This window comes from Acinonyx jubatus, chromosome B4 (assembly GCF_027475565.1).
Source record: "Acinonyx jubatus isolate Ajub_Pintada_27869175 chromosome B4, VMU_Ajub_asm_v1.0, whole genome shotgun sequence".
Classification (NCBI taxonomy): domain Eukaryota; kingdom Metazoa; phylum Chordata; class Mammalia; order Carnivora; family Felidae; genus Acinonyx; species Acinonyx jubatus.
The window spans coordinates 135385654-135408794 of NC_069387.1; the positions used below are offsets into that span (position 1 = coordinate 135385654).

At 55.4% G+C, this 23141-nt stretch overlaps 1 protein-coding gene across 2 annotated transcripts in view; it reads left to right on the forward strand.

Moving 5' to 3' along the window:
- The window catches only part of FBLN1 (fibulin 1), an 83518-nt gene that overhangs the window by 48224 nt on the left and 12153 nt on the right, over positions 1-23141 (forward strand). The window contains exons 15-16 of one of the 2 annotated variants that reach the window (XM_027070461.2): positions 10774-10916; positions 12824-12955. In XM_027070461.2, coding sequence (XP_026926262.1) covers positions 10774-10916; positions 12824-12955 — 275 coding nt within the window. Of the gene's footprint in view, positions 1-2832; positions 3276-10773; positions 10917-12823; positions 12956-23141 lie in introns of those variants that run through there. The other variant, XM_027070460.2, reaches the window with a different exon arrangement.

The window sequence follows — 23141 nt, forward strand, 5'->3', positions numbered from 1 at the left end:
CTCACTGAGCTTTGATCTTCCCGTCAGTAGAGCAGGAGAACAGTGTGGGACGACGAAATGAGCTAACGGAAGGAGAAACCCTGATTCACCCAGCACGAGGCCAGGCACCTTCCCTCAGGGTCTCCCGAACCCCCCGGAACCTTATCGTTTGGCCTGGAGCTAGGTGTCTCGGGGGGTAGGCCGCCCCTCAGCAGCACCCTTCTGCTTTCCTTCTCTGCTATCTGTCCCCTCTGCCTCTGGGCCCCTCCCATGCATGACTGCCCCACAGTGCTCCTGATCCTCACCCACCGTGGAGGATCATCCCCAGGGAGTACCCTGGAGCTCGCTCCCAGGGCTGGCCTAGCGAAGCCGGCTCAGAATGGTAAACGGCCAAATAAATGAGATGATTCCCCTCATCCCGATAGAGAGCCGGAAATCGGATGGAAAAAAAAGAGACCCTGGCCACAATAAACGCCAAATGTGAAATAAGTCCAAGTAACCCAACACAAAGCACAGAAACTTAAAGAGCCGAAAGGGAGACGAGATGGAAGGCTAGGACGGTACTTGCTCCTGGCCAGAGAATCCAAACACGGTCAACATGGCAGAACTTCCTGGGGCATGCTCTGCCAGCTCCCGTGGGGCTCTGCACTTGGGCTCCACTTCCAAAGGCAGCTGCCATCAGAGTGTGATGGCCTGGTGTTCAGGAGGCAGGAGATCGTCCCTGTCCCCAATCTCTCACAGGAAGTTAGAGCCTGTCTCCGTCTCCATCCGGGGAAGTGAGGAGCTCTCACCATCCTGTCACTGAAAGTTGGAGCCTATAGCAGGAAGTCAGAATCTCTTTCCATCCTGTCACAGGAAGTTAGGACCTCTCTCTAATCCTATCACAGGAATCAGGAGCTATCACCAACCTATCACAGGAAGTTAGAACCTATCACAGGAAGTTAGAACCCCTTTCCGTTCTGTCTGAGGAATTAGGAGCTCTCAGCATCCTGTCACAGGAAGTCGGAACTTCTTTCCATCCGGTCACAGGAAGTTAGAACCTCTTTCCATCCGGTCACAGGAAGTTAGAACCTCTTTCCATCCGGTCACAGGAAGTTAGAACCTCTTTCCATCCGGTCACAGGAAGTTAGAAACTATCAACATTCTGTCACAGGAAGTTAGGAACTCTCACCATTCTGTCACTGGAAGTTAGGAGCTCTCACCATTCTGTTACAGGAAGTCAGAACGTCTTTCCATCCTGTTATAGGAAGTTAGGAGCTGTCACCGTCCTGTCACAGGAAGTTGGAACCTATAACAGAAGTTAGACCTCGTTCCATTCTGCCTCAGAAATTAGGAGCTCACCATCCTGTCACAGGAAGTTAGAGTGTGCCACAGGAAGTCAGAACTTCTTCCCATCCTGTCACAGGAAGTTAGGAGTGATCACCATCCGGTCACAGGAAGTTAGAACCTATAACAGGAAGTTAGAACCTCTTTCCATCCTGTCGCTGGAAGTTAGGAGCTATCATCATTCTGTCACAGGAAGTCAGAACTTCATTCCATCCTGTCCTGGATGTTTGGAGCTATCACCATCCTGCCATTGGAAATTAGAACCTGTAACAGGAACTTAGAACCTCTTTCCATCCTGCCACAGGAAGTTAGGAGCTATCGCCATTCTGTCACGGGAAGTTAGAACCTCTTTCCATCCGGTCACAGGAAGTTAGAACCTCTTTCCATCCGGTCACAGGAAGTTAGAACCTCTTTCCATCCGGTCACAGGAAGTTAGAACCTCTTTCCATCCGGTCACAGGAAGTTAGGAACTATCACCATCCTGTCACAGTAAGTCAGAGAATGTCACAGGAAGTTAGAACCTCTTTCCATCCGGTCACAGGAAGTTAGAACCTCTTTCCATCCGGTCACAGGAAGTTAGAACCTCTTTCCCTCTGGTCACAGGAAGTTAGAACCTCTTTCCATCCGGTCACAGGAAGTTAGAACCTCTTTCCATCCGGTCACAGGAAGTTAGGAACTATCACCATTCTGTCATAGGAAGTGGGGCGCTCTCCCCGTTCTGTCACAGGAACTTAGAACCTCTTTCCATGCTGTCACAGGAAATTAGGGGCTATCGTCATCCTGTTACAGGAAGTTAGAACCCATCCCCATCTCCATTCCAGGCCCTGGCTGTCCCTGTGGACACACAGGAAACTGGGCCTGGAGCACAAGACCCAGCGAGGCGGGTGGGGATCAGACCTCACTGCCTGAGCACAAATCTGGCTTCCTCACTCTGTGACCTTGGGAAGGCCTCCCGACTCTTCCAGGCTCAGTTTCCGCATCTGAAGAATGGCACTCGGGCCACTCTCACGGTGCAGTTACGGTGCTCGCGCTAGAGAACGCTTGGTGACGAGTGGCCAAGCGCTTGATAGATGGCAGTGGCCGTGACCGCTAGCGGTGGAGATGACCGCCTCCGGGGTCATCTCCGTGCCCCGCCAAGAGCCCCGTGTAGCCGTGACCACGGCCTGGGTGAGGGGCCGGGCGCCCGGACGACACTCAGAGGGCAGGGTGCGCCCGGGGAGTGTGGCCCGGCGGGGGGTGCTCTGCCGGCGAGAGGGGACACACCTCACTCCTGGCACGGCCCTAGACCCCGGCCACCCAGCGCCCCCTGAGGGTGTTGGAAGAGGCTAGTGCCTGAGTCAGCGGCCCGGAGGTCCACGGCACCTCCCGCAGGTGAGTGAGGGGTGCTCTTCCTTTAGCCGAATCGGCCAGAGGGGTGGCGGGAGTCCCTGCCCGGCGAGCCCCCGCTTTCCCTCGCGCTCTGTTGTGCCTCCGCTTGCTGAATTTGCTCTAATCCTTTTCTTGTCTCTCTGTCCACTTTTCTTGCAGCCGCTGCGAGCGCTTGCCTTGCCATGAGAATCAGGAGTGCCCCAAGCTGCCTCTGAGAATAACCTACTACCACCTCTCTTTCCCCACCAACATCCAAGTGCCCGCGGTGGTTTTCCGCATGGGCCCCTCCAATGCCGTCCCCGGGGACAGCATGCAGCTGGCTATCACCAGCGGCAACGAGGAGGGCTTTTTCAGCACCCGGAAGGTGAGCCACCACAGCGGGGTGGTGGCCCTCACCAAGCCCGTCCCTGAGCCCAGGGACTTGCTCCTGACCGTCAAGATGGACCTCTATCGCCATGGCACCGTCAGCTCCTTTGTGGCCAAGCTTTTCATCTTTGTGTCCGCAGAGCTCTGAGCACTTGCTTTGGGCCGCCGGGGGCTCCCTCTTGTTGCTTTCCTCGCCCTCCCCTCCGGGATCTTAATAAAGTTTCAGCAGGCGATCCTACCCAGCATGCCTCACGTGCCTTGGTTTTATTTCGCCCGGGTGGGAGGCCGTGCTGTTCATCACCCTGGGGCGAACCAGGCACCTGCCACTGCCTGGTGCTCCCACGCGGTGACGGAGGAGTGGTTTTCATATGCTCGTATGCATCTGGGAGTCCCTGTTGACGGAGGTCACCGTCTACACCGCCAGGGAGCCCGGGGACGGGGTTAAGGAGGCGCACGTGTATCACCTCAGATGAATGAGCTCTCCTCCATCTTGTGTTGAGCCCGAAGGCTGAGGCCGTCATTGGAAAGAGGGTATCGGGCTCCTTCCGCTCTCGTTCTATAGATGTGGAGACTGAGGCCCAGAGAAGGGGCAAGGCTCGGCCAGGGTTTTGTGGCCTATTTGTAGCAGAGCCGGGCCGCGGGACCAAGTCTCTGGCTGCGCTTGGTGTCCTGGCTGTATTGCGTGGAGCTGACCCTTTAACGGAGTCCAGAAAACTCGATCCTGAGCCTCTCGTTCTGTTTGTCTTGATGACAAGCCTGAACCGGTGGGAGAAAGACCCAGAACACAGTTGCAGAATCTTGGCTGCCGCTCTTGCCTGAATACGGTTAGTTGCCTCGGCTGGGGAGCCTGCCCCCCTCCCAGGAGGAGGAGGCAGAGGATAAGACGATAGATGGGCCACTCGTTGTGCTTCGGGTCCTTCGTGTGCATCGCCTCAGTGCCGCAAGGCAGGTGTCTCATCCCCATGGAGACCCAGAGACAGCAAGTGATTTGCCCAGGCTCGCACAGCTGGTGTTTGAACCCTAGCTTGCTGACTCCATAACTCCAACTATTCCATTCTCACAACACCTTCAGCATGGGCCTCGACCCACCCGCCTCTCTTCATTTCCTCCACCATGACTCCGGCCAAACCATGGTCACCAGTCCCCAGAGTGCCCTTCGAGGCCCTGTATGATTTTGTCCTTGCACGCGTCCCCAGCCCGACTACAAATTGTTCCCCCCTTGCTCCCTTCCCTTGAGCCACACCGCTGAGTTCTTTGCTGCCTCAGGCCCTTTGCACACGCTTTGCACCCTTGGCTCCAATGTTGGCTAAAGCTCAGCTTAAGTGCTCCTTTCTCAGTGAGGCCTTCCTCTTGGCTCAGCTCCTCTGTCAGTCTTTCTGCTACCTCGCGCTTCCTTTGTTATGCTTATCACGGTTTGCATTTCCCATGTATCCGTGTTTCGTGTGTCTGTCTTCACCACCCCGGAGGGCTCTGGGCCGGCAGAGACCAGCTCTGTCCCCTTCAGCGATGTGTCCCTAGCTCCTGGCGAGGTGCCTAACACACAGGAGATGCTCTGTCCATGCCCGTTGAGGGAACGGATAACTTTCTACCAACACTGGCTTATGTCTCTAGCATTACTGTGACTGCCGATGCTGTTTCCAAGCAGAAACCCGAGGGGAAGGCAGAACATCACAGGGGAACCAGGATATTGCGGGGTCCTAAGATCCTTCCTATAGTTCCGTGTAAGTTGGTGGGGGGAGGGTGTGCTGGCCTTGCTGTCTGGCAGGGAAGACAGATGCCTTGTGCCTGTTGACAGAGTGGCAGTTGAACTACCGTGGAAGCCAGTCACCTCAAGCCTTCCACGCTGTCTCCCATACCTCTCTCTGAGCATGTCTGGTCTGTACCGGCTCCCAGTCTCCCATCTTCTAGAGCATTCTCCAAGCTGCAGCCAGAGGACCCCTCTGAAGGACCAGCCTGGTCTCGTTAGGACCTTCTGTGATTCATTTACCAGCGGGTCAAGTCCAGCTCTCTTGGAATGGTATCCAAGGCCATGCTCGATCTAGCCTTTGCCCACATTTTCAACTCTATCCTAGCTCATCCCCTCGTTCTAGTCCTGCAGGGGTGCTTGTCCTCCCCTGAACGTGCCTTCTCTGGCTTTAGCGTGTGCCCTGCCACCCTCCTACAAACTGCTATGTTTCTTGAAGGCTTAACTCAAAAGTCATCTCCTCAGTGAAGCCTTTCCTTAACCTGAGCTCCAGTAGCCCTGAACATCTGCACATTTTCCCTGTTATCTTGTGATTATTACTTTTTATTATCCCTAATGCACTGGGACCTTTCGGAGGACACGGATTATGTCTGTATTCTCGACACCTGCAGTGTTTGGCCTATAGAAAGAGTTCAGTAAACAACTGAATAAATAGATGGATGGACAGATGGATGAATGGATGGATGATGAATGGATGATGGGAAGGTGGATGAATGGATGGATGGGTAGATGGATGGATGGATAGATGATGGATGGATGGATGGATGGATGGACGAATGATCGATGGATGGTATTTTCAAGGCTAAGTTCAAATATGCCCTCTTCTGTGAAGTTAGCAAGGCACAGCAGGGATCCGGTTATCGTATTCAAGTATTCCTTCCCCATGCTCCAGATTATCCAGGTTGGAAGAAGCCCTTTTCCTTCATGTCTAGGAGTGTTGAGTTGGGGGGAAATGCTCAGGGGCTTTAGAGGCCATGCAGTGACCTTACAGAGTTTGCCAGAGTCCCCTGTACGACATTCCCACCAACTGACCATCCAGCTTAGCTTGCTCTCTCCCTTGTTTGTAGAAGTCCCTACATCTTAAGGTGGCCCATTCCATTTCAGGACGCCTCTGCTGTCTCTGTGTGTGCGCCTGAGTGCCTATGTGGGGCTGATATCTGCACTACCTGGAGGCTTCTCTCTGCCCTGCAGTTCCTTGGGGCTATACGGTCATAGTCCTACATCGTGCTGCTGAGATCATACAGTGCAGAACAAAAATAATAACCAAGAGTTTGAATGTCCTCCTGGCCATTTACTAGTTCTGTGACCTTGCAGAAGTCATTTGCCTTTCAGAGCTTCAAGGCCCCCGTCATGGGTTATGTTGAAAATTACATGTAATTGAAGATGAGGCCCTATCTGGTATATATAGTCGGCAGTCAGTAAGTGTTGGTTTTTTCATTCATCGGAGGGAATGTGAGTGTCCATTTGGATCTTGAGTTCAATGGGGAATGAAGGCTCAGAGGGTTTGGATGTGTCTAAGGTCACTGCCATCACCTCGGACTCCTAGGACTCTGCACTTCTGACTCCATCACTGTCCTAACCCAAGCTCCCCAGGGCAAGTGATAATAATCATGGCTATCATTATTGTAATGATAATAATCATGACTATGATAGCTAACACATGTACTGCTTGCTGAGGGCCAGGTACTGCTCCAAGCATTAAATTGAACTCTCACAACAGCCTTGTGAGGAAAACATGGTTATGATCCCCATTTCACATTGGAGACATGGAGGCATAGAGCAGATAAGTAACTTGCTCAGAGTCCCACAGCTGGTCTCAGGTGGAGCTGGGATTCACACCCAGGCAGTCTGGCTCTGCCTCCTGTCCTCCGAAACCCTGTCCCCTGCTGTCTTGAATGCTGTGAAGCAGATAGGATTGCTGGGATCAGTCAGTGCCGGTTGGATTGTTACTCCGGCCTCATCTCTGAAATCACTGGATACAAGCCCCATTCTATGATTTCCAAGTATAAAGGAAGCAGTGTAGTGTAGAGGGAAGAGCTGTAAAGACTCAGTGAGATATAGTGACGAAAAGGAATGAAATCTGGGCATTTTCAACAGCGTGGATGGAACTGGAGGGTACGATGCTAAGTGAAATAAGTCAGAAAAAGACAGATGTCAAATGATTTCACTCATGTGTAGAATTTGAGAAACTTAACAGAAGACCCTAGGGGAAGGGAAGGAAAAATAAGGTACAAACAGAGAGGGAGGCAAACCACAAGAGACTCTTAAATACACAGAAAAAACTGAAGGTTGATGGGGGTGGAAGTTTGGGCCCTGGGGAAAATGGGTGATGGGCATTGAGGGCACTGGTTGGGATGAGCACTGGGTGTTGTAGAAGTGATGAATCACGGGTATCTATTTCTGAAGCCAAGACTACACTGTATGTTAGCTAACTTGACAATTAAAAAAAAAAAGCCATTTCAGCTATGTGATTTTGGGTAGAGAAACTTAAAATTTTATTATATTACATGGTCATTTGGTAGTAACCTTATCCTCACATAGCATCACTGTTTTCATTAAGTAAATAGAGTCCATGATGTACTGACCAAAAATAAATAAACCAAAAGAGTAAGTGAGATAATGTGTGCAAACCCTCTAGCACAGAGAATCTGGAAAGATGCAGCAGCATAGTGTTTGAAGCTCTCTGGATTCCAACCCAAAACACACAAACAACTAGACAAAAAAATTTAAATCTACAGAAAATATGCACAACTAAATGAGGTGACAGGATATCCCTACGAACCCCCAAATACACTGTATGTCCATCGGCATGGTATCGGCACCTGTGCAGAAGAAAGCAGTGGGAGACTCCAGAATAGTCAACAGATATTCCCTAGAAAATACAGAGGACAAATTATGGAGCAGCGGCTGAGTCTGGGAGACATTTACTCAGTCCATTCCAGTGCGTGCAAGGAGCTCATGGAAGCATTGAGGGAACGGAGCCATCTAGCCCCTAGGAACCCCTGAAACTGAGCCAGCGGGGCTTCCCTTAATGTCAGGACCTCACACTATGGAGAAATTGCTGGGTGGGAAATGCAGAGTTGAGTAGGAAAGAGACAACATACTGGATAAAGAAGGTCCAGGTAAATGTAGAGGAATATCAGAAGGCCAGCTGGCCCAAATGACAGATAAGGGAGTTCTGTGAAGTCAGAAAAACTGTGAATGTGCCTTTTTCTAAAATTTCAGGAAAACTAATTCCGCTTGAAAATGATCAACCAAAAAGTAGCAAGGTTGAATCTCCTACAAAAATTATTGTAAGAAAGGAGATAATAAGGAACAGAATGGCATCCCTCCAGATAATGAAAATACATCAGTAACAGATGTTCACAGTCTAGATCAAAACTGTAACCTATATCAAAACAGAGTAAGAGCACTAAGAAAATGATCAAAAATGTAAGAAAACTGTGGGTCAGAATTAAGAAAAACTGAGACATGAAGTGACAGAACCCAGGAAATAATTTAAAACTAAAGCAAAAAACAATTTCAGAAATATTTCAGAGAAAGAGTGACCAAAAAGAAGACAAATTTTATAAGTCAAAAAAGAAGTAGAAGAGATGAAAAGGCTCAAAGAGAAAGTGACGGACATAGAAGACACACACAGAAGACCCACCATACAGATAATAGAAATCTCTGAAGCACTAACCCAAAACAAAGGAAAGAAATAAGTATTAAAAATGGTAACTCAAGCAAGTTTCCAGAAACTTAAAAAAAAGAAAAAAAGATTTGAAAATCCACATTGAAAGAACGCAGCATGCCTGAACATATCTACTCAGAGCAGCAAATATCAAGACATAGTCTAGCAAAATTATCGGACTTTGTTATTTTTTTAATTTTAGAGAGAGTGTGAGCAGGGGAGGGGGCAGAGGGAAAGCGAGAATCTTAAGCAGGCTCCACGCTCAGAGAGAAGCCCCACATGAGGCTCGATCTCACAGCCCTGGGATCATGACCTGAGCAGATATCAAGAGTCGGATGCTCAACTTAGTAAGCCACCTGGGGGCCTCAAATTATCGGACTTTAAAGGAAAGAGAAGACAGGGGCACCTGGGTGGCTCAGTCAGTAAAGCACCGACTTTGGCTCAGGTCATGATCTCGCAGTCCATGGGCTTGAGCCCCACATCAGGCTCTGTGCTGACAGCTCAGCCTGCTTCGGATTCTGTGTCTCCCTCTCTCTCTGCTCCTTCTCCACTTGTGCTCTGTCTCTCAAAAATAAACATTAAAAAAAATGAAAGGAAAGAGAAGACAAACAGTGGGCATCTAGGCAAAAACAGCAATGACTTATAAGGGGAAAAAGTATGTTGTCATCAGACTTTTTCACAGCAACACTTATGCTGGGAGACGATGAATACTTAGGATCCTCAAGAAAACATAAGCCAAGGATTATATGCCCAATGAAACAGACTCATGTGTACAAAGGACACAAGCCACTATCAACATGCAAAAGTATCAGCCTACAAGCATTAAGCATAGTTGCTTATCCAACCACAACTAAGTGAGTATTGTAAGGACAGCATATAGAATGAATTGTTATATGTCCAAACAATGTAGATAAATATGAATTGCTGTCTGTCCAAACAACGTAGATATAGCACGTCTATAAAACCTGCAGGAAGAATAGGGAGGATGTATCCAAAAATATATATATTATTTTAAGTAATTGTGTTCGTGGTGGTGGTGGTAATTTTAGTCTTGCTCTTCTGAGACTACTGTGTCAGAATATAGAATAACTAAATAAATAATTATGGGATATTCTATCATCTCCTGTGTTCTTAAGAACCAGGATTCTGATACGGAAGAAAAGAGATTCCTCTGGAATACAGAAGAGATTAAAAGTCTGTGTGGTTCTCGTTTTGAATCAGAAATATCAGTAGGAACTCATGATATATTTTACCTTTAAAAATGTCCACTGAAGAGGCCTGGGAGAAATGGCCAACCCAGTAGCACCAAACATATCTGGTATCTAGATTGTGGTCTTGAAATACTGTTTACCGCTAAAAAACCAAAACCAAAACAAAACAAAGGCTTCTCGGAGATGTAGCTGGGGCAGTAGAAGTACAAAATAAGGCTGGACCGCCCCGTCATACCAGAGAGCAAGAGAGCTATTGGACATTACTGGGGCCAAGTCGAAAGGACACAGGAGCCACTCTGATCTTCCCTCTGGACAAAGATGGGAAAACTTGAGCTCCAGCAAAGGATAATCATTGCAGTGGGTTGAAACCCATCAAACAGTTCACAGCCATGAGTTCATACCGATACTTGAAAAAATCAACAGGTAAGCTCTGGATGATGAGAGAGAGCTAGTTCATGGTCCTGAAAACTTATTAAACTACATCTTTGTTCCGGGTAGGTGTTACATTTATGTTTTATTTTACAATAAAGAGGATTTAAAATGTTTCTAGCCCACATATTTTAAACTCGCACCTGAAACAAGTCCCCGCCTCTTCCCCCTCCTCCCGATCTGTCGCAGGACACCGTGGGTTTGACTTCTCCGTGCTGGGCGCCGAGCTGGGCACCGCGTGCACGTTCTCTCACTTACCACCCCTGCGACCCACCTGACCCAGGGCTCCGGGAAGGCGGGACCGTGTCTCCCACGTTTGCTTCGGCATCCTTGGTGCCCGGCGCCCAGCAGGCCCTGAAAACACACCTGTTGAGTGAGCGGATGAACAAATGTGTCTGCAGTTGTAGAAACGGAATTGGCAAATAGCCCAGCTTCGCTCACCCGCAGCCAGGGCCGGTGCAAACGGGAGTGTGGGTCCCGGTCCAGGTCGCAGGAAGGGCCACGAGGCATCCCCGCCGAGCAGCCGGGCCGCGGAGGCCACTGTGGTTCTACGCGGGAGCCGCCTCTGGACGGGCGCTCCCCACCTGGCCACCTGCTGGTCCTCCTGGATCCTGGGTCTCTGTGGGAGTGGTGGTTGCGACATTCCCATCCGCCTCTTGTGCTGTGGTTCCCCCCAGGCTCCGCCAAGAGAAGACAGACACCGTCCGCTGCATCAAGTCCTGCCGTCCCAACGACGTCACCTGCGTGTTGGATCCTGTGCACACCATCTCCCATACTGTTGTCTCGCTGCCCACCTTCCGAGAGTTCACCCGCCCTGAAGGTGAGTGGCGACTCCCATGGCTGGAATCGGCGTGGGGGCCCCAAGGCAGGTCCCCGCAAGAGAGACGTCCCTGCGAGGCAGCCCCCTCAGGGGCCTCCCAATGCTTGAGCCGAGAGCTTGGCCCCAAGGAGCTTCTCCTTGGTAAGATGCAGATTTGCCTCCGCATCTCCTCTGTGTCCCCCGAGCACACAGCACCGTGCCGGCCCATTCCGGGCTCTCGGCTCAGGAGGGCGCGCTTCTTCTGGGTCGCAGCTGTCCGGCAAATATCTTTTTGGGTGTTGGCTCTCTGCCGAGCACTGGGAGTCAGGGAGGGCCTCTGGGAGGAAGTGACTTCCCCACTGGGGTCTAAGTGGGAGGTTCGTAGTGAAAGTGGGGAGCAGGGACAGAGGGGGGTGCCAAGCGGAGCAGAACTCCTCTGGAAAGGTCTGGAGGTAAGTCTGGGGGACAGCGGGCATTTGAGGAACTAAGCCCAGGTTTCCTGGCTGGGAGGGGTAGAGGCTTGGCAAGAGACAGGCTGGAAAGGATAAGCCTTAACGTGGGTAGCGTTGGGGCTTCTGGTCCAAGGCTTTTGGAAGCCATTACGGGGCTGCACCTGCTGCTGACCACAGAGGGGCTGGATCGGATCCAGGGAGCCCAGGAGTAGAACAGTGTTCCAACCCCCACCCCTGCTGCCGGCACCTGGTGGGAGGCTGTGTGTGGGTGCTGTTCTGCACGCCTTTTGCTGCTGGGTGTACATCCCCCATGCGGGGCTGCTGTGATCTCCTGCCCCCGCTTCCTCCGGGAGGGGAGGGGTTTCGTCTCTGGCCTTGGGAGGAGCTCCACCGTGATTGATTCCTGCAGTAAACGTTGACCGGGCCTCCCGGGTGCCAGGCTCAAGGCCGGGCTCTGGGGCACAGCGATAGGAAGAACACTGTGAGCCTCTGAGGGCAGATGTATAGCTGAGCCAGCGTGACCACACCCCGTGTTTACCCTGCGACAGGGTCCCGCGAGAGCACATGCCAGAACATAAAAGGGGGGAAGGGGGGAGAGAGGGGTGGCGAGGGCAGGAGAGGCTCCCCAGGGACGTGGTCGCCTGACGGAGCTCGTTCCTCTGGCAAAGGGGCGGCACAGGATCTCCGCAGGGAGGCACGGACTCGGAGAAAATCGCCGACTGGGGTCTGCCGCGTGCAAAATGACACGTTCCAGCCAACCACATACAAATCCTTCCCAAACCGCTAACGGCCGGTTTTGTGGCCTCTCGGGCAGCGCCGGTCTCTGAGTTGATTCTGCAGGGAGTGGAGCGTGGCTGGAGACGCCTGTTGGCGTCACGGGCCCAACAGATCCAGACCTTGACCTTTAACGCTGAAAGGACCCTTAGTGGGCACCACCAGTCAGCCTCCTTCACTCCAAAGGCGAGGAAACCGAGGCCCAGAGGGAGGACGCCTCCAGATCATCCAGAGCCAGGGTAGCATCGGGGCCTCGCGCCCCCAGCCCAGGGTAGTCTGCCCCACTTCATATCAGAAGGCCACGGAGGTAGACACAGCCACCGATCTGCCCAGCGCTCCCGGAGAGGCAGCTTTGCTGACCCACATCACCGTGGGCAAGAGACCACCCACCGTCTTGCCCTTGTTGACCCCCCCTCCCTTTGCCTCTCATCCACCTCCCTTCCCCTTCTTCCAGCTTCGGGAAGATTTATGACTAATTACTAATTGCTCCTCAGCTCCGGCACTGCTGATTACTCTATGGCCTCAGAGAAGATCCAAGGTTTCTCCAGGCCTCAGTTTCCCCGCTGATAACAAGGGGGACAGGCTGTGACCTGTGAGCCCTCAGGACCCCTCCGCCTTCTCCGTGCAGGGCTCCCGGGCACCGGGTGCCCGTGACCCAGGGGTGCATTTCTGGGCTCTCCGTGCTGTGCTTCCTTCTCGCAGAGATCATCTTTCTCCGGGCCATCATGCCCATGTATCCCGCCAACCACGCCGACATCATCTTCGACATCACGGAAGGGAACCTGCGAGACTCCTTCGATATCATCAAGCGCTACATGGACGGCATGACTGTGGGTGAGTTGCCGGAGGCGTTCAGGTCTGTCCAGACGCCTCCTTGTCCTCCCGGCCAGCGGCCTGGCAGAGGCCCGCTGTGCCGGTCTGCTGGGACGACCTCTCTGGACCACCCAGCTGCCGTCCGAGCCCCCCTCCTAGAGCCTTCCTTGCCCTGCAGGGCCAGCTGGGGACCCCCAGGGCAACCGCGGGCTTGGAGTGGGGTCCGCTCCCGGCTGGGCCAGTCTCCCACCCGTGAATGGGTGCATTAGCTGGGTCTCTGTGTCTCACAATCACGAGCTTCTGGCCATACCTCACGGGCAAGGTGTTTGTCTCAGGACCCAATCCCCAGGTCAGTGGGACCTGTTAGGATTTTTATTCTGGTGGTGCAATGGAAGGAAAGCAAGTAAGGAGTCAGAGCCTGAGCTCTGGTCTCGGCCCCAGACGGCTGGCCTTGTGGTGTGTCCAGATGTTGTCCCTCCTGGCAGGTCCCGGGCACCGCCCCGCCATGGGCTGGGGCCCTTCCGCTGGGGCAGAGAGGGAGGGGAAGGGCTCCATCAGAGGCCCAGGCGGGGAAGCAGGTGAGTCTGGGTAAGTGGTTCATAAACCTCTCCTGAACGGTCACGTTTTTATAGACCTTAAGTTCTCGGGGAGTGAAAACATTCCCGTCTACCATTCTGGACTTAGATGTAGACCCAGGGTTTTCCGAGCAGCTGAGTCCCCGGGGTCCGGGCCCTTTCCTCACGTAGGCCTCAGTTTCTCCACGGCGAACGGGGACAGGAGGGACTGGGCTTCGTGGTCTCCTAGGCCCTGGATTCTGTGAGGTGTCCGTCCACCGGGAGAAGCTGCAGAGTGGTCGGCCCTGGAGCAGAACGTTCTGGAAGGAGGTCTCTAGGTGGCGCTGTTGGATCTTAGAACCCTGTCCCCTGCGCCCCCGGCGCCGCCGACCGTTGTTAAACTGGCAGCTGGAGACAGGGAATCGTTATTCCCCTGTTGCCAAAGAGCCATTTATAGTGACTTTACAAGCTCTTAAATGGGTTTGCATGTTGTAAACATGACTGAGTCATTTAGGGGCTCCCCACCCCCAGCCGCCTCCTCCGCTAGTTCGCAGCAGGAATAATTAGTTAATTACAATTAATGGTACATTAGTCCTCCCTGGGATTCCAAGGGGAGGGCATATGCAGCTTGGCTGTGAGCCGTCGTGAAACCTTCTGCACACCCTGGGCCTCAGTTTCCCCCATGTTAGATGAACAGGCCCTTCAGGGACCCCCGGGGCCTGGGGCTGAGGGCAGGCAGGAGGAGGCAGGGTCAGGGTTTGCTCCGCTTGGGTGGGGTGGTGGTGCCTCACCTGCAACAGCGGTGCCCGGGAGGCCCCTTCCTGCCACCCCTGTGGGCATGGCTTCCACTCGGGGTAAATCACAGCCTTGGAACCGTACGAGCAGGACCGGAACCTTCGGATTTACTCGTTCATTCTTTCCATTCCTGCTCTTTTCCCCGAGCCCCCGTCTGTGCCAGGCCCGAGGCTGGGCAGTGTGGGTCCACAGGTGAATGTTTTGCATTCCAGCCGGGGAGACAGACGGCCCCACAAACCCATCATGAAAATCTGACACTGAAGACACTGATAAGCCTCTGTGGCCTGCGAGGGCTCTCAGGGGGTGGCCCCTTCGGTTCCCCGCTAAATCCCTCCTGGGTGACCCCAGCCAGGGGGTTGGGCAGCGGCTGGGCCCCGATCCAGTGCCCACCAGCGCGTTTTTCTAGCCGCATCTGTCCTCCGGACAGAATCAACCTGGGAGTCTCCGTTTCTGGGCTTCCCATCCACTGGGGCAGAAAATCTTGGCGTGTCAGAGCCCGGAGGCTCCTGGAGACCATCTCTCCCGATTCCTCTTTGTAGAGGGGGAAACCAAGGCCCAGAGAGGCGAGAGGGCTTGCTGTCCTTCTCACGGCGCCCCGGGGCAGAGCGGGGAACAGAACGGAGCCCCTGGGAATGGAATGTGGATAAGGCCACAAAGACAAGAGCGGCTGTCCCTCCCTGCACTTGGTCACGCGTGCCCTGGTCTTTGGAATCCAGGCTGGTGCTTCGTGGAGGAGGGATGGGCTGGCCCCGGGGAATGCGTTCCGCTTCCGGGTGGGCCCGGCCACCTCCACTCCTCGGTGTGACTGCAGGAGGCCCATCTGGCCGGGGTCCTGGAGTTTGCCTGTGCCAGCGTCCTCTCCCGGGTAGAGGACTGAGGCCAGAGGAGTCTGGATGGCAAGGTCTTGCTGAGGCGGGACCCGGGCTGTGTTTTGGGTTGGCCTCTCGTCTCTATACCTACCCGATCGTTGCTGCCTTACTTCTCTGCTTAGGGTCTCTTCCCTGGACTTCCTTAATCCCGCCTCTGTCCCAAATAACTCCTGTGCACCCCGGGGGCTTCTGGGCCTCTTAGGGTAGCCGTGCTGGCACATGCTGGCCCTGGACACGGACACAGCACGGCAGCTCCAGGCGTGTCCACCTGCACTGGATGGTTCGCTGCTGGCCCTGAGCCCAGGTGTGAGCAGCCTGCAAGCCACGTGTTCACCCGGCGTCCGTCCCGGCTCGGTTCTGACAAATACCTTCAGGGACGGGTGTGACTGTCTCCCTGGGGGCAAAGGAGGGAGCTGAGTTAAGTAAGCACCTGGGACCGGGCATCAGAAACACCTTGGGGCCCCGGGAGGTGGGGGGCGGGGTTTGCAAACTTGTTTTTAGTGGTGCTGTTCTCTTTTCAAGCAATGTCTTAGGCAGAAACCCTTGATGTCCTTGGGAAAGGAAGAAAGTGTTTTCCAGAGGCACGCAAGCCTCCTGTCTGCTGTGCGCAGCAGGATCCGGGGGCTCTGGGCCCAGTGTGAACCACTGTGCAGCCCCCCGCTGCCTGTCGTACCCGGGAAAGGACCCCTACCTACTCACAGGTGTTGGCCGAACCCCTCCCCGCTTTAGGCCATGCGCTTTGCGGATACTGGACACCGGGGTCAGGAAGGCTTCCTGGAGGAGGTGTGGTCTGAGCTGAGTCTCCACACACTTGAAGGAGTGGCTTACAGCGAGTCCCAGGGGCAGGTGTTTCCTCCCCGGCCACAACCCCGTGACCCAGCGGGACTGTCGCCATTCATGGGTGAGGGGCACTGGAGGCAGAGCGGGCCTGGAGCCCGGTCCTCCCTGAACACCCGGAGCTGGAGCCCACTGATGGCCGGGGCTGACTTGGGCAAAGTGACTGAGAATTTGGGTCCCAGAGAAATAACAAGGGTACAGACCGCCAGGACCCTGAGGCCACTGAGCTCATTCTTCCCCCGAACAACAGAAGAAAGTGCCCTGAGTCCACCCAGAACCTAAAAGGGCCAGGCCTTCCCCTAACGTACCCTTTAAAAGCCCGTTCTTAGCGGGGATAAAGGCGGCTCCTGCTGTCTGTGGAAGGCCCAAGCAGCCGTCCTGTGGCATTCCTCCTTAACCAGCTGTCAGTGAAAAATGAAAAATGCATTTTCTGCCCGTGCAAAAATGCCCTATTAATGCCTGAGGTATTCTCGGGCCACTACAAAAGCCTTCCTCATCCGGCCCCGGGTTCATGGTTCCCTGTGCAGGCTACTGGCCGCAGTCGGGGGCTGCGTGGGGAAGGGGTCCCTCAGGTGACGGCTCCGGAATGGGGGCTGTGATGGGGGGAGGGACTCATGGAAGCCTCCCCAGAGCCAAGGGGGAGCTATAGACAGCACTAGGCTGGAGTTGCTTTTTAAAAACTTTTCAATGTCTTTTAAAGTTTATTTTTGAGAGAGATTGAGAGAGAGAGACAGAGCACGAGCAGGGGAGGGGCAGACAGAGGGTGACACAGAATCCGAAGCAGGCTCCGGGCTCCGAGCTGTCAGCGCAGAGCCCGACACGGGGCTCGAACTCACGAACCGCGAGATCATGACCTGAGCCGAAGTCGGAAGCTTAACTGCCCAAGCCACCCAGGCGCCCCTTGAGTTGCCTTCTAGAGCCGCCTTTTAATTTTGCGTGCAGCTGGCCTGATCCTTGGCCAGTGGGCAAACTGACGGGGTCTCGGCAGCTTTTTGCTGCCACGTAGCCGTTTCGTGGACTTGAAGGTTCCCCACCAGGCAGTGACATACAGTGGGTGATCACGTATTTACCCGAGGCCACGCTGAGAAGACCACCCCAGCTCACACACAGGCTCCACGGGGAAACAGCTTCCTGAAACCCTCACCCCTCCCTGGCAAGAAAGGGCCCCCAGCCTGTGATGGAGCTGTGATTCCACACAGTCCACTTTGGGTGGTACATCTCACGTTTCCTGGCGGCTTTTTTTTTTAAGTTTATTTTGAGGGAGAGAGAGTAGGGCGGGGGCAGAGAGAGAGGGAGAGAGGTTCCCAAGCAGGTTCCACGCTGTCAGTACAGAGCCTGACACGGGGCTTGAACCCATGAACCGTGAGATCGTGACCTGAGCCTAAATCAAGTCAGATGCTTAACCCACTGAACCACCCAGGCGCCCCTCACGTTTCCTGTTTTTAATGGGGTCCTCTACGCTGGCCCCTGGTGTGTGAGGTGGGATTCCCAAAATTTGACTGCATTCGTGGGCACACTTTATAATTAATAATATTAATTAAAATAAGAACAGCCCTAAAACTACTAGGTAGTTAGTTCCAACCCCCCCCCCCCCCCAATAAACTGAAATACAAGAGGCGGGTTTGCTAACTGTCCTTCCCCGATGGAGTAGAGAGTTTTGTTTTTCAGTCTGTGCGTAATTAACGGGAAGGCTGTAATGTTACTAAAACGAGCACGGACACAGAACAAATCAGTGCCCGCGGTACCCATGGCGTGGGGCCTCATGAGATTTCCACGAACCTTTTGGCTCGAACTGTGACCGCCCCTGTGTTATGGCCTCAGAGACCCTGGCCACAAACTACATCTCAGATCAGTTTCACGCAGGCATGAACTGTTGCTTCAGATGCAGGCCGCTCCCACGGTTAAATGGTGCAGATCTGCAGGAATCTAATGTTGGCCGCAGTCACTTCACTCCCCGCTGGCCGGGCTTGGGGAGGCCCGTGGGCGTGGAGGGCACCAGGACCGCTCAGTTAACCGGCTTGCCCGCTCTGCCATGCTTCTTGAGCACCTACTATGCGCTGAGCGGGGAACATGCAGTGTCTGCCTCTAGGGAGGCTGACTCCCCAGAGAGCAACAGGAGAGCACGGTGGGAGGTGCTGTGGGTGCAGAGCCCAGTCCCCCTGCCTGGGCACATCAGCCCATGCTGCCGGGAGGAGGTGGTGCCTGGGGTGGGCTTGGCCGTGACCGGGTGAGAAACACGAGAAGGATAGCACAGGCCCCGTACCCTTACTCAGCATGCTGGTGTTTCGAACCTTTTTTTTTTTTAATGTTTATTTCTTTTGAGAGAGAGAGAGAGCGGGGTGGGGGGGCAGAGAGAGACAGAGAGAGAGAGAGAGAGAGAGAGAGAGAGAGAATCCCAAGCAGGCTCTGCACTGTCAGCCCAGGGACGTGGGGCTCCAACCCACGAACCGTGCGATCATGACCTGAGCTGAAGTCGAGTCGGATGCTTAACCTACTGAGCCACCCAGGTGCCCCGTGGACATCTTGACCACCTAAGTTTGAAGGGTGGGGGGGGGCGGTCTTTACTCATGAAGGGTGGCCTTGAGGCTTCAAGACAAGCACTACACGAATCCTGGAGTGTCTCCGCCCAAGCGTCGCTCAGCCCTTCGCCCTAACTTGCCTACAGGGCGGCAACTCTCAACGGTTACCTCCCTGAGTTCCGGGGTTTGGAATAACGACACTCTTCACTGACCCAGGGACCTGCCACCACTCGGCACCAAGCGCAGGTTTGAGCTCCAGTAACCGCACGCACACGCATCACATGCTTCCTACAGAGTGCTGTGTGTCTGGAGGTCCTGCCTACACTCCGTGGCCCCATCACCTCACCTTCCCCGTGGTTCCAGAAACACGCGGAGGCCTCCTGCGGCCAGACCCTGGGTCGGCTCTTGGAGGCTAAGATAGTTGAGAGGTGCTCTTCCCGCGCTCTCTGGGAAGAGAGCTCCAAGCCCGGAGAGGGGGACGGACACCAAACTGGACCCTCCTGGGGCTGTGTGGAATGTGCTGGGCACACAGAGGAGAGGCCAAACCCACTGGCCTCACGGAGCAGTCAAGGGAAGCTTCCTGGAAGAGGTAACATAAGTGTCAGGTCTTGACAGCTGAGTAGGAGCAAGCCAGGCCGAGAGGCGTTCTTGGCCCTGGGGGCAGCATGACAGGAGGCGGGGTGGGAAGCCACCACTCTTAGTTTGGTGCTCCCAGAGCATCGAGGATGCACAGCGAGGGCGAGAAGCGAGGCTGGGGGGGGGGGGGGGTTGTCACGGGGCCGGGACTCCCAGGACTTCTGTGGCCCACAGGGAGCCACTGGTGGTCTGTGATGTTCCTTGGGGGGCTTGAGCTGTCCACCCTGCTTCTAGATCCCTCTGCCGCCTCCTGCGATGGGGGCTGTCCCCACTTCACAGATGAAAAGGCTGAGGCCAGAGGGACCAAGTGACTTGCCAGGGCCTCTCAGCTGGGGAGCATTGGAGGACGGAACTTGGACCTGGGCCACCTGTCCCCAGAGTCTCCCGTCCCATGGCCTGCGTGGTGCAGCCCTGTGCACTCTGGTCTACACCAGCTGGCGTCTCTACCACCGGCATCAGCCTCGTGTCCCCCGTGCCAGGCCGCCCGGGGCCCAGGGACAGGATCTGGAGGTCCGGCCCGGTTTTGCTTGCGAGTGGAGAAGCCACCGGCTGGCCACGCGTGCGTTCGCTCAGACCCACGCATGGAGCCCTTTTACAAGCTCCACGCCCTTGAGCGTCCTCCTCACTCGTGAACGCTCCCTGTGCCGCCTCGTGGGACGCCCCCCCCCCCCCCCGGGGTGGGCATCACTGTTCAGAGAAGAAATGACGGAAGGCCGCCCCCGGGTCCTGCAGCCAGCCAGTCAGAGCCGCAGCTGGTGAGCAGGTCCGCAAGGTGCCAGCTCTGTTCTTGGTTTGCCCCGAGCCCCGTGGGAGGCTCTGGCACCCCTGGGGCCCCCGAGAAACTGAAACGCGTTCCTGTTCCGGCTCCTGGCACCGCGGCTGCTTGGTAAAATCTGAATGAATGGAGGGTCATGTGATGGTCCCACTCACCCTAGAGATGGTTACCTAAGTCAGGTTTGGAAGGGATGTGCCCTAATTATAGACGCCCATTAATGCAATCAGATCAGACAATTATGTGAAAGCCCCCAGCAGTGCCTGGTGCACAATGGGTGTGCAGAAAGCCCATCCCAATGGCACCGGATCTCTCTCCGTGGAAAGGAGTTGACAGTCCCCGCTTCCCACGTTGTCTGTGCTGAAGCGTGATGTGCATTGATGGGGGTGCTGACACCCTCCTACGGTACCCCTCTTAAAGGAAACTAAGAACATTTTCATTCTGAAATAGAATTCTAAATTTCATTTGTGAGTGTATAAGGATTATTGCTCATTTCAAGTTTACCATTTGAATGTTTTTTATGTTTATTTTTGAGAGAGAGAGAGAGAGAGAGAGAGAGCGCGTAAGCAGGGGAGGGGCAGAGAGAGGGAGACACAGAATCTGAAGCAGGCTCCGGGCTCCGAGCTGTCAGCACAGAGCCGCACGCGGGGCCCGAACCCATGAACCGCGAGATTGTGACCTGAGCCCAAGTCAGACACTTAACCGACTGAGTCCCCCAGGCGCCCCTCAAGTTTGCCATTTGAAAAATACCAGTAGCTGGGGTGGCCCTTTTGGGGGCAAGACAGGATTGAGTCTCTGTGAGCACAGTCGGAGCACTGAGCTTGGGGTAAGGCATTCTGGGCTTGCTTCTCGGTTCTCTCTTTACAGCTGTGCGACCTCAGGCAGGTCACAGAACCTCTCTGAGCCTCAGTTTGCATCTCGGCGACATCGCCACAACACTTAAGTGGCCGGGTCAGCGACCGCCTTGTAGGAGCGGAGTTGAACACAGCGGGGTGGGCTGTTAGGGGATACATGAGCCCCTGCGAGGCAGCCACCTAGCGCTGGAGCAGGAGAGAGCTTGTGCCCCCCGACGGGACGACAGTCCAGAGGGAGGCACTTGGGACAGGGCCAAGACTGTTCACCCCACAGCAGCTCCGGCTGCCCGGGGGCTTATGGAATCAGCCCGCGGGGTGGCCTCCGCGGGCGAGGCAGGCCCGCCAGGAGCAGGATGGTGGAGGCCATGCCTTCCGGGTTCTGTCATCCCTCAATCATCTTGCTCGTTCAGCACAACATCCTGGGCCGGGCCCTGGGCTGGGTGCTGTGCTACAAATTTGCACCCAAGCTACAGAGCCTGCTTTCAGGAAGCTGCCTCTTAGCTTCCCTAGCATCCTGCCGTCGTAGGCTCCGTACCTGTTATTGTCTCAGAGGGAGACAGAAATGGGGTGTGGCCCGGCTGCCACGTCCAGCTGAATGTGTTGCGCACTGCAAAACCCTGCGGGGGTACCGTTTGCAGCCTCTTTCGTGTGCAGTGCACGACATCAGCTGCCCTGATATAAGAGCTTGTGAGCAAAGATACCAACCTCATGGCACCCCTGCCCTCCCTTCCCCCAACCCCCCCACCGCCAGGCCGGGCCTCTCTCAGAGCAAAGCGCTTTGCTTACCCAGCCATCTGGCTTCAGGTCACCATCTCTTGTCCTAGCCAGCAAGGGCCCAGATCACCTCGTTAAAACCATTACCCCCTAAGGGGTTAAACATGTGCTGCTGACCCCGTCCGGCCGCCTGATTCAGAAAGCTTGGCCCGGGATCAGTACACATTACGGAGCAGATTCAGAATTCCATCTGAAAACAACAGCGAGGCTGTCCCTGCCGGTGACGAGTGATTGGCCGGGTCCCGGCTTTCACGGCAAATCCCAGGGATTAGGCGCTCCCTCTTCTCCCGGAGGCACAGCCCGCCCGTCACCCCAGGGCCACACCCTGGCCAGCAGCCAGCTTGTTTCCCAGGGTGATGGCCCAGCTGCCTCTGGGCCCGGGATGGGCTGCGGCCTGACTTCACCCTGAGGCTGGAGGCCTCACTGAGGGAAGTAGGAGGTGGAGGGGAGGTGGAGGGGAGGGGGTCCCTCGGAGGGGACTGGATGGAGTTGAGAGGCACAGACATTTCTTGTGTCCCCTGTGCTGGGATCCTGTGGAGCAGAGATGGGGTGAAGGCACCGGGCCCAGCGCTATGCCTGACCGCGTAACCGTATGAAAGGGCAGCTGGATTGGGGGCTCTCAACCCCCAATTTCACAGGCACAGACTCTCAGAGGCGCCCCATCACACAGCTGATGATGCCCCCCGGAGCTCCCCCAGGCTCACGCCGGGCCCCCAGAGGGCTCACTGGGGCTCAGCGCTTTTAGTCCACCCGAGCGAGGCACGCAGGGGCCACGGGGAACAGCAGGACACCGCCCTGTTCCTGCCCGGGCTGCCTCAGTGGCCCCAAGTGGCATGCTGGGCATTTGTCCTGCACTCAGGGCCTCCGCCCCAGGAGGGACCTCCCCATCCCACCCCCCCAGCTCAGCTTTCTGGACCAAACTCAAGCCAGCAGCCCAGGACTCGGCCGGGGAAAGTCAAAGGTTGCCGCCCACACGAGCGGCCCCCTCCGCGGCCACCTCGGGGAGGGAGGGGACAGCGTGGTAGAGAGGACGACACAAGAGAAGGCCACACGGAGCCTCGCGTCTGAGCCCCCGGACAGGCTTCGTGGTGAGTCTCAGCTGATGATGCGGCTTGAGAGCTTGGTGGGCCGGACAGCTCTGTGTTCCTGCGCGGTGGGGCCGCCGTGGGTGGGACTGTCCCGGCCCTGGCAAGAGGGTGGAAGCAGACAAAACTCAAGACACCGGCCCTGCTGGTGGGCCAAGGTGCCCATCAGGTTCGGGCCTGGAGACTCGCCGGCCTGGGGGCGTCTGTGAGTTCCCGCCCCCGCGCCTGCTTGGTCCCCACGGACCAAGGCCTCAGGTCACTGTTGTCCAGACACGCAGAGCAGGTGGAAGGCAGCAGGGTCACAGCGGTGTCATGGTGCCACAGAGGGTGCAGAGAGGGGCGAGAGGTGGGAAGTACGCTCGTCCGTGAACCCCGGGTCACCCAGAGAGCCCAGCCCGGCGCCTGGTGCAGGGCGGGATTCCAGCGATCGGCCAGGACTGGGGCTGGTGGACTGAGGGCAGGGACAATGTGGGGACAGAGGACCCCCTTGTGACTTCCTGAGAAGGCCAGCT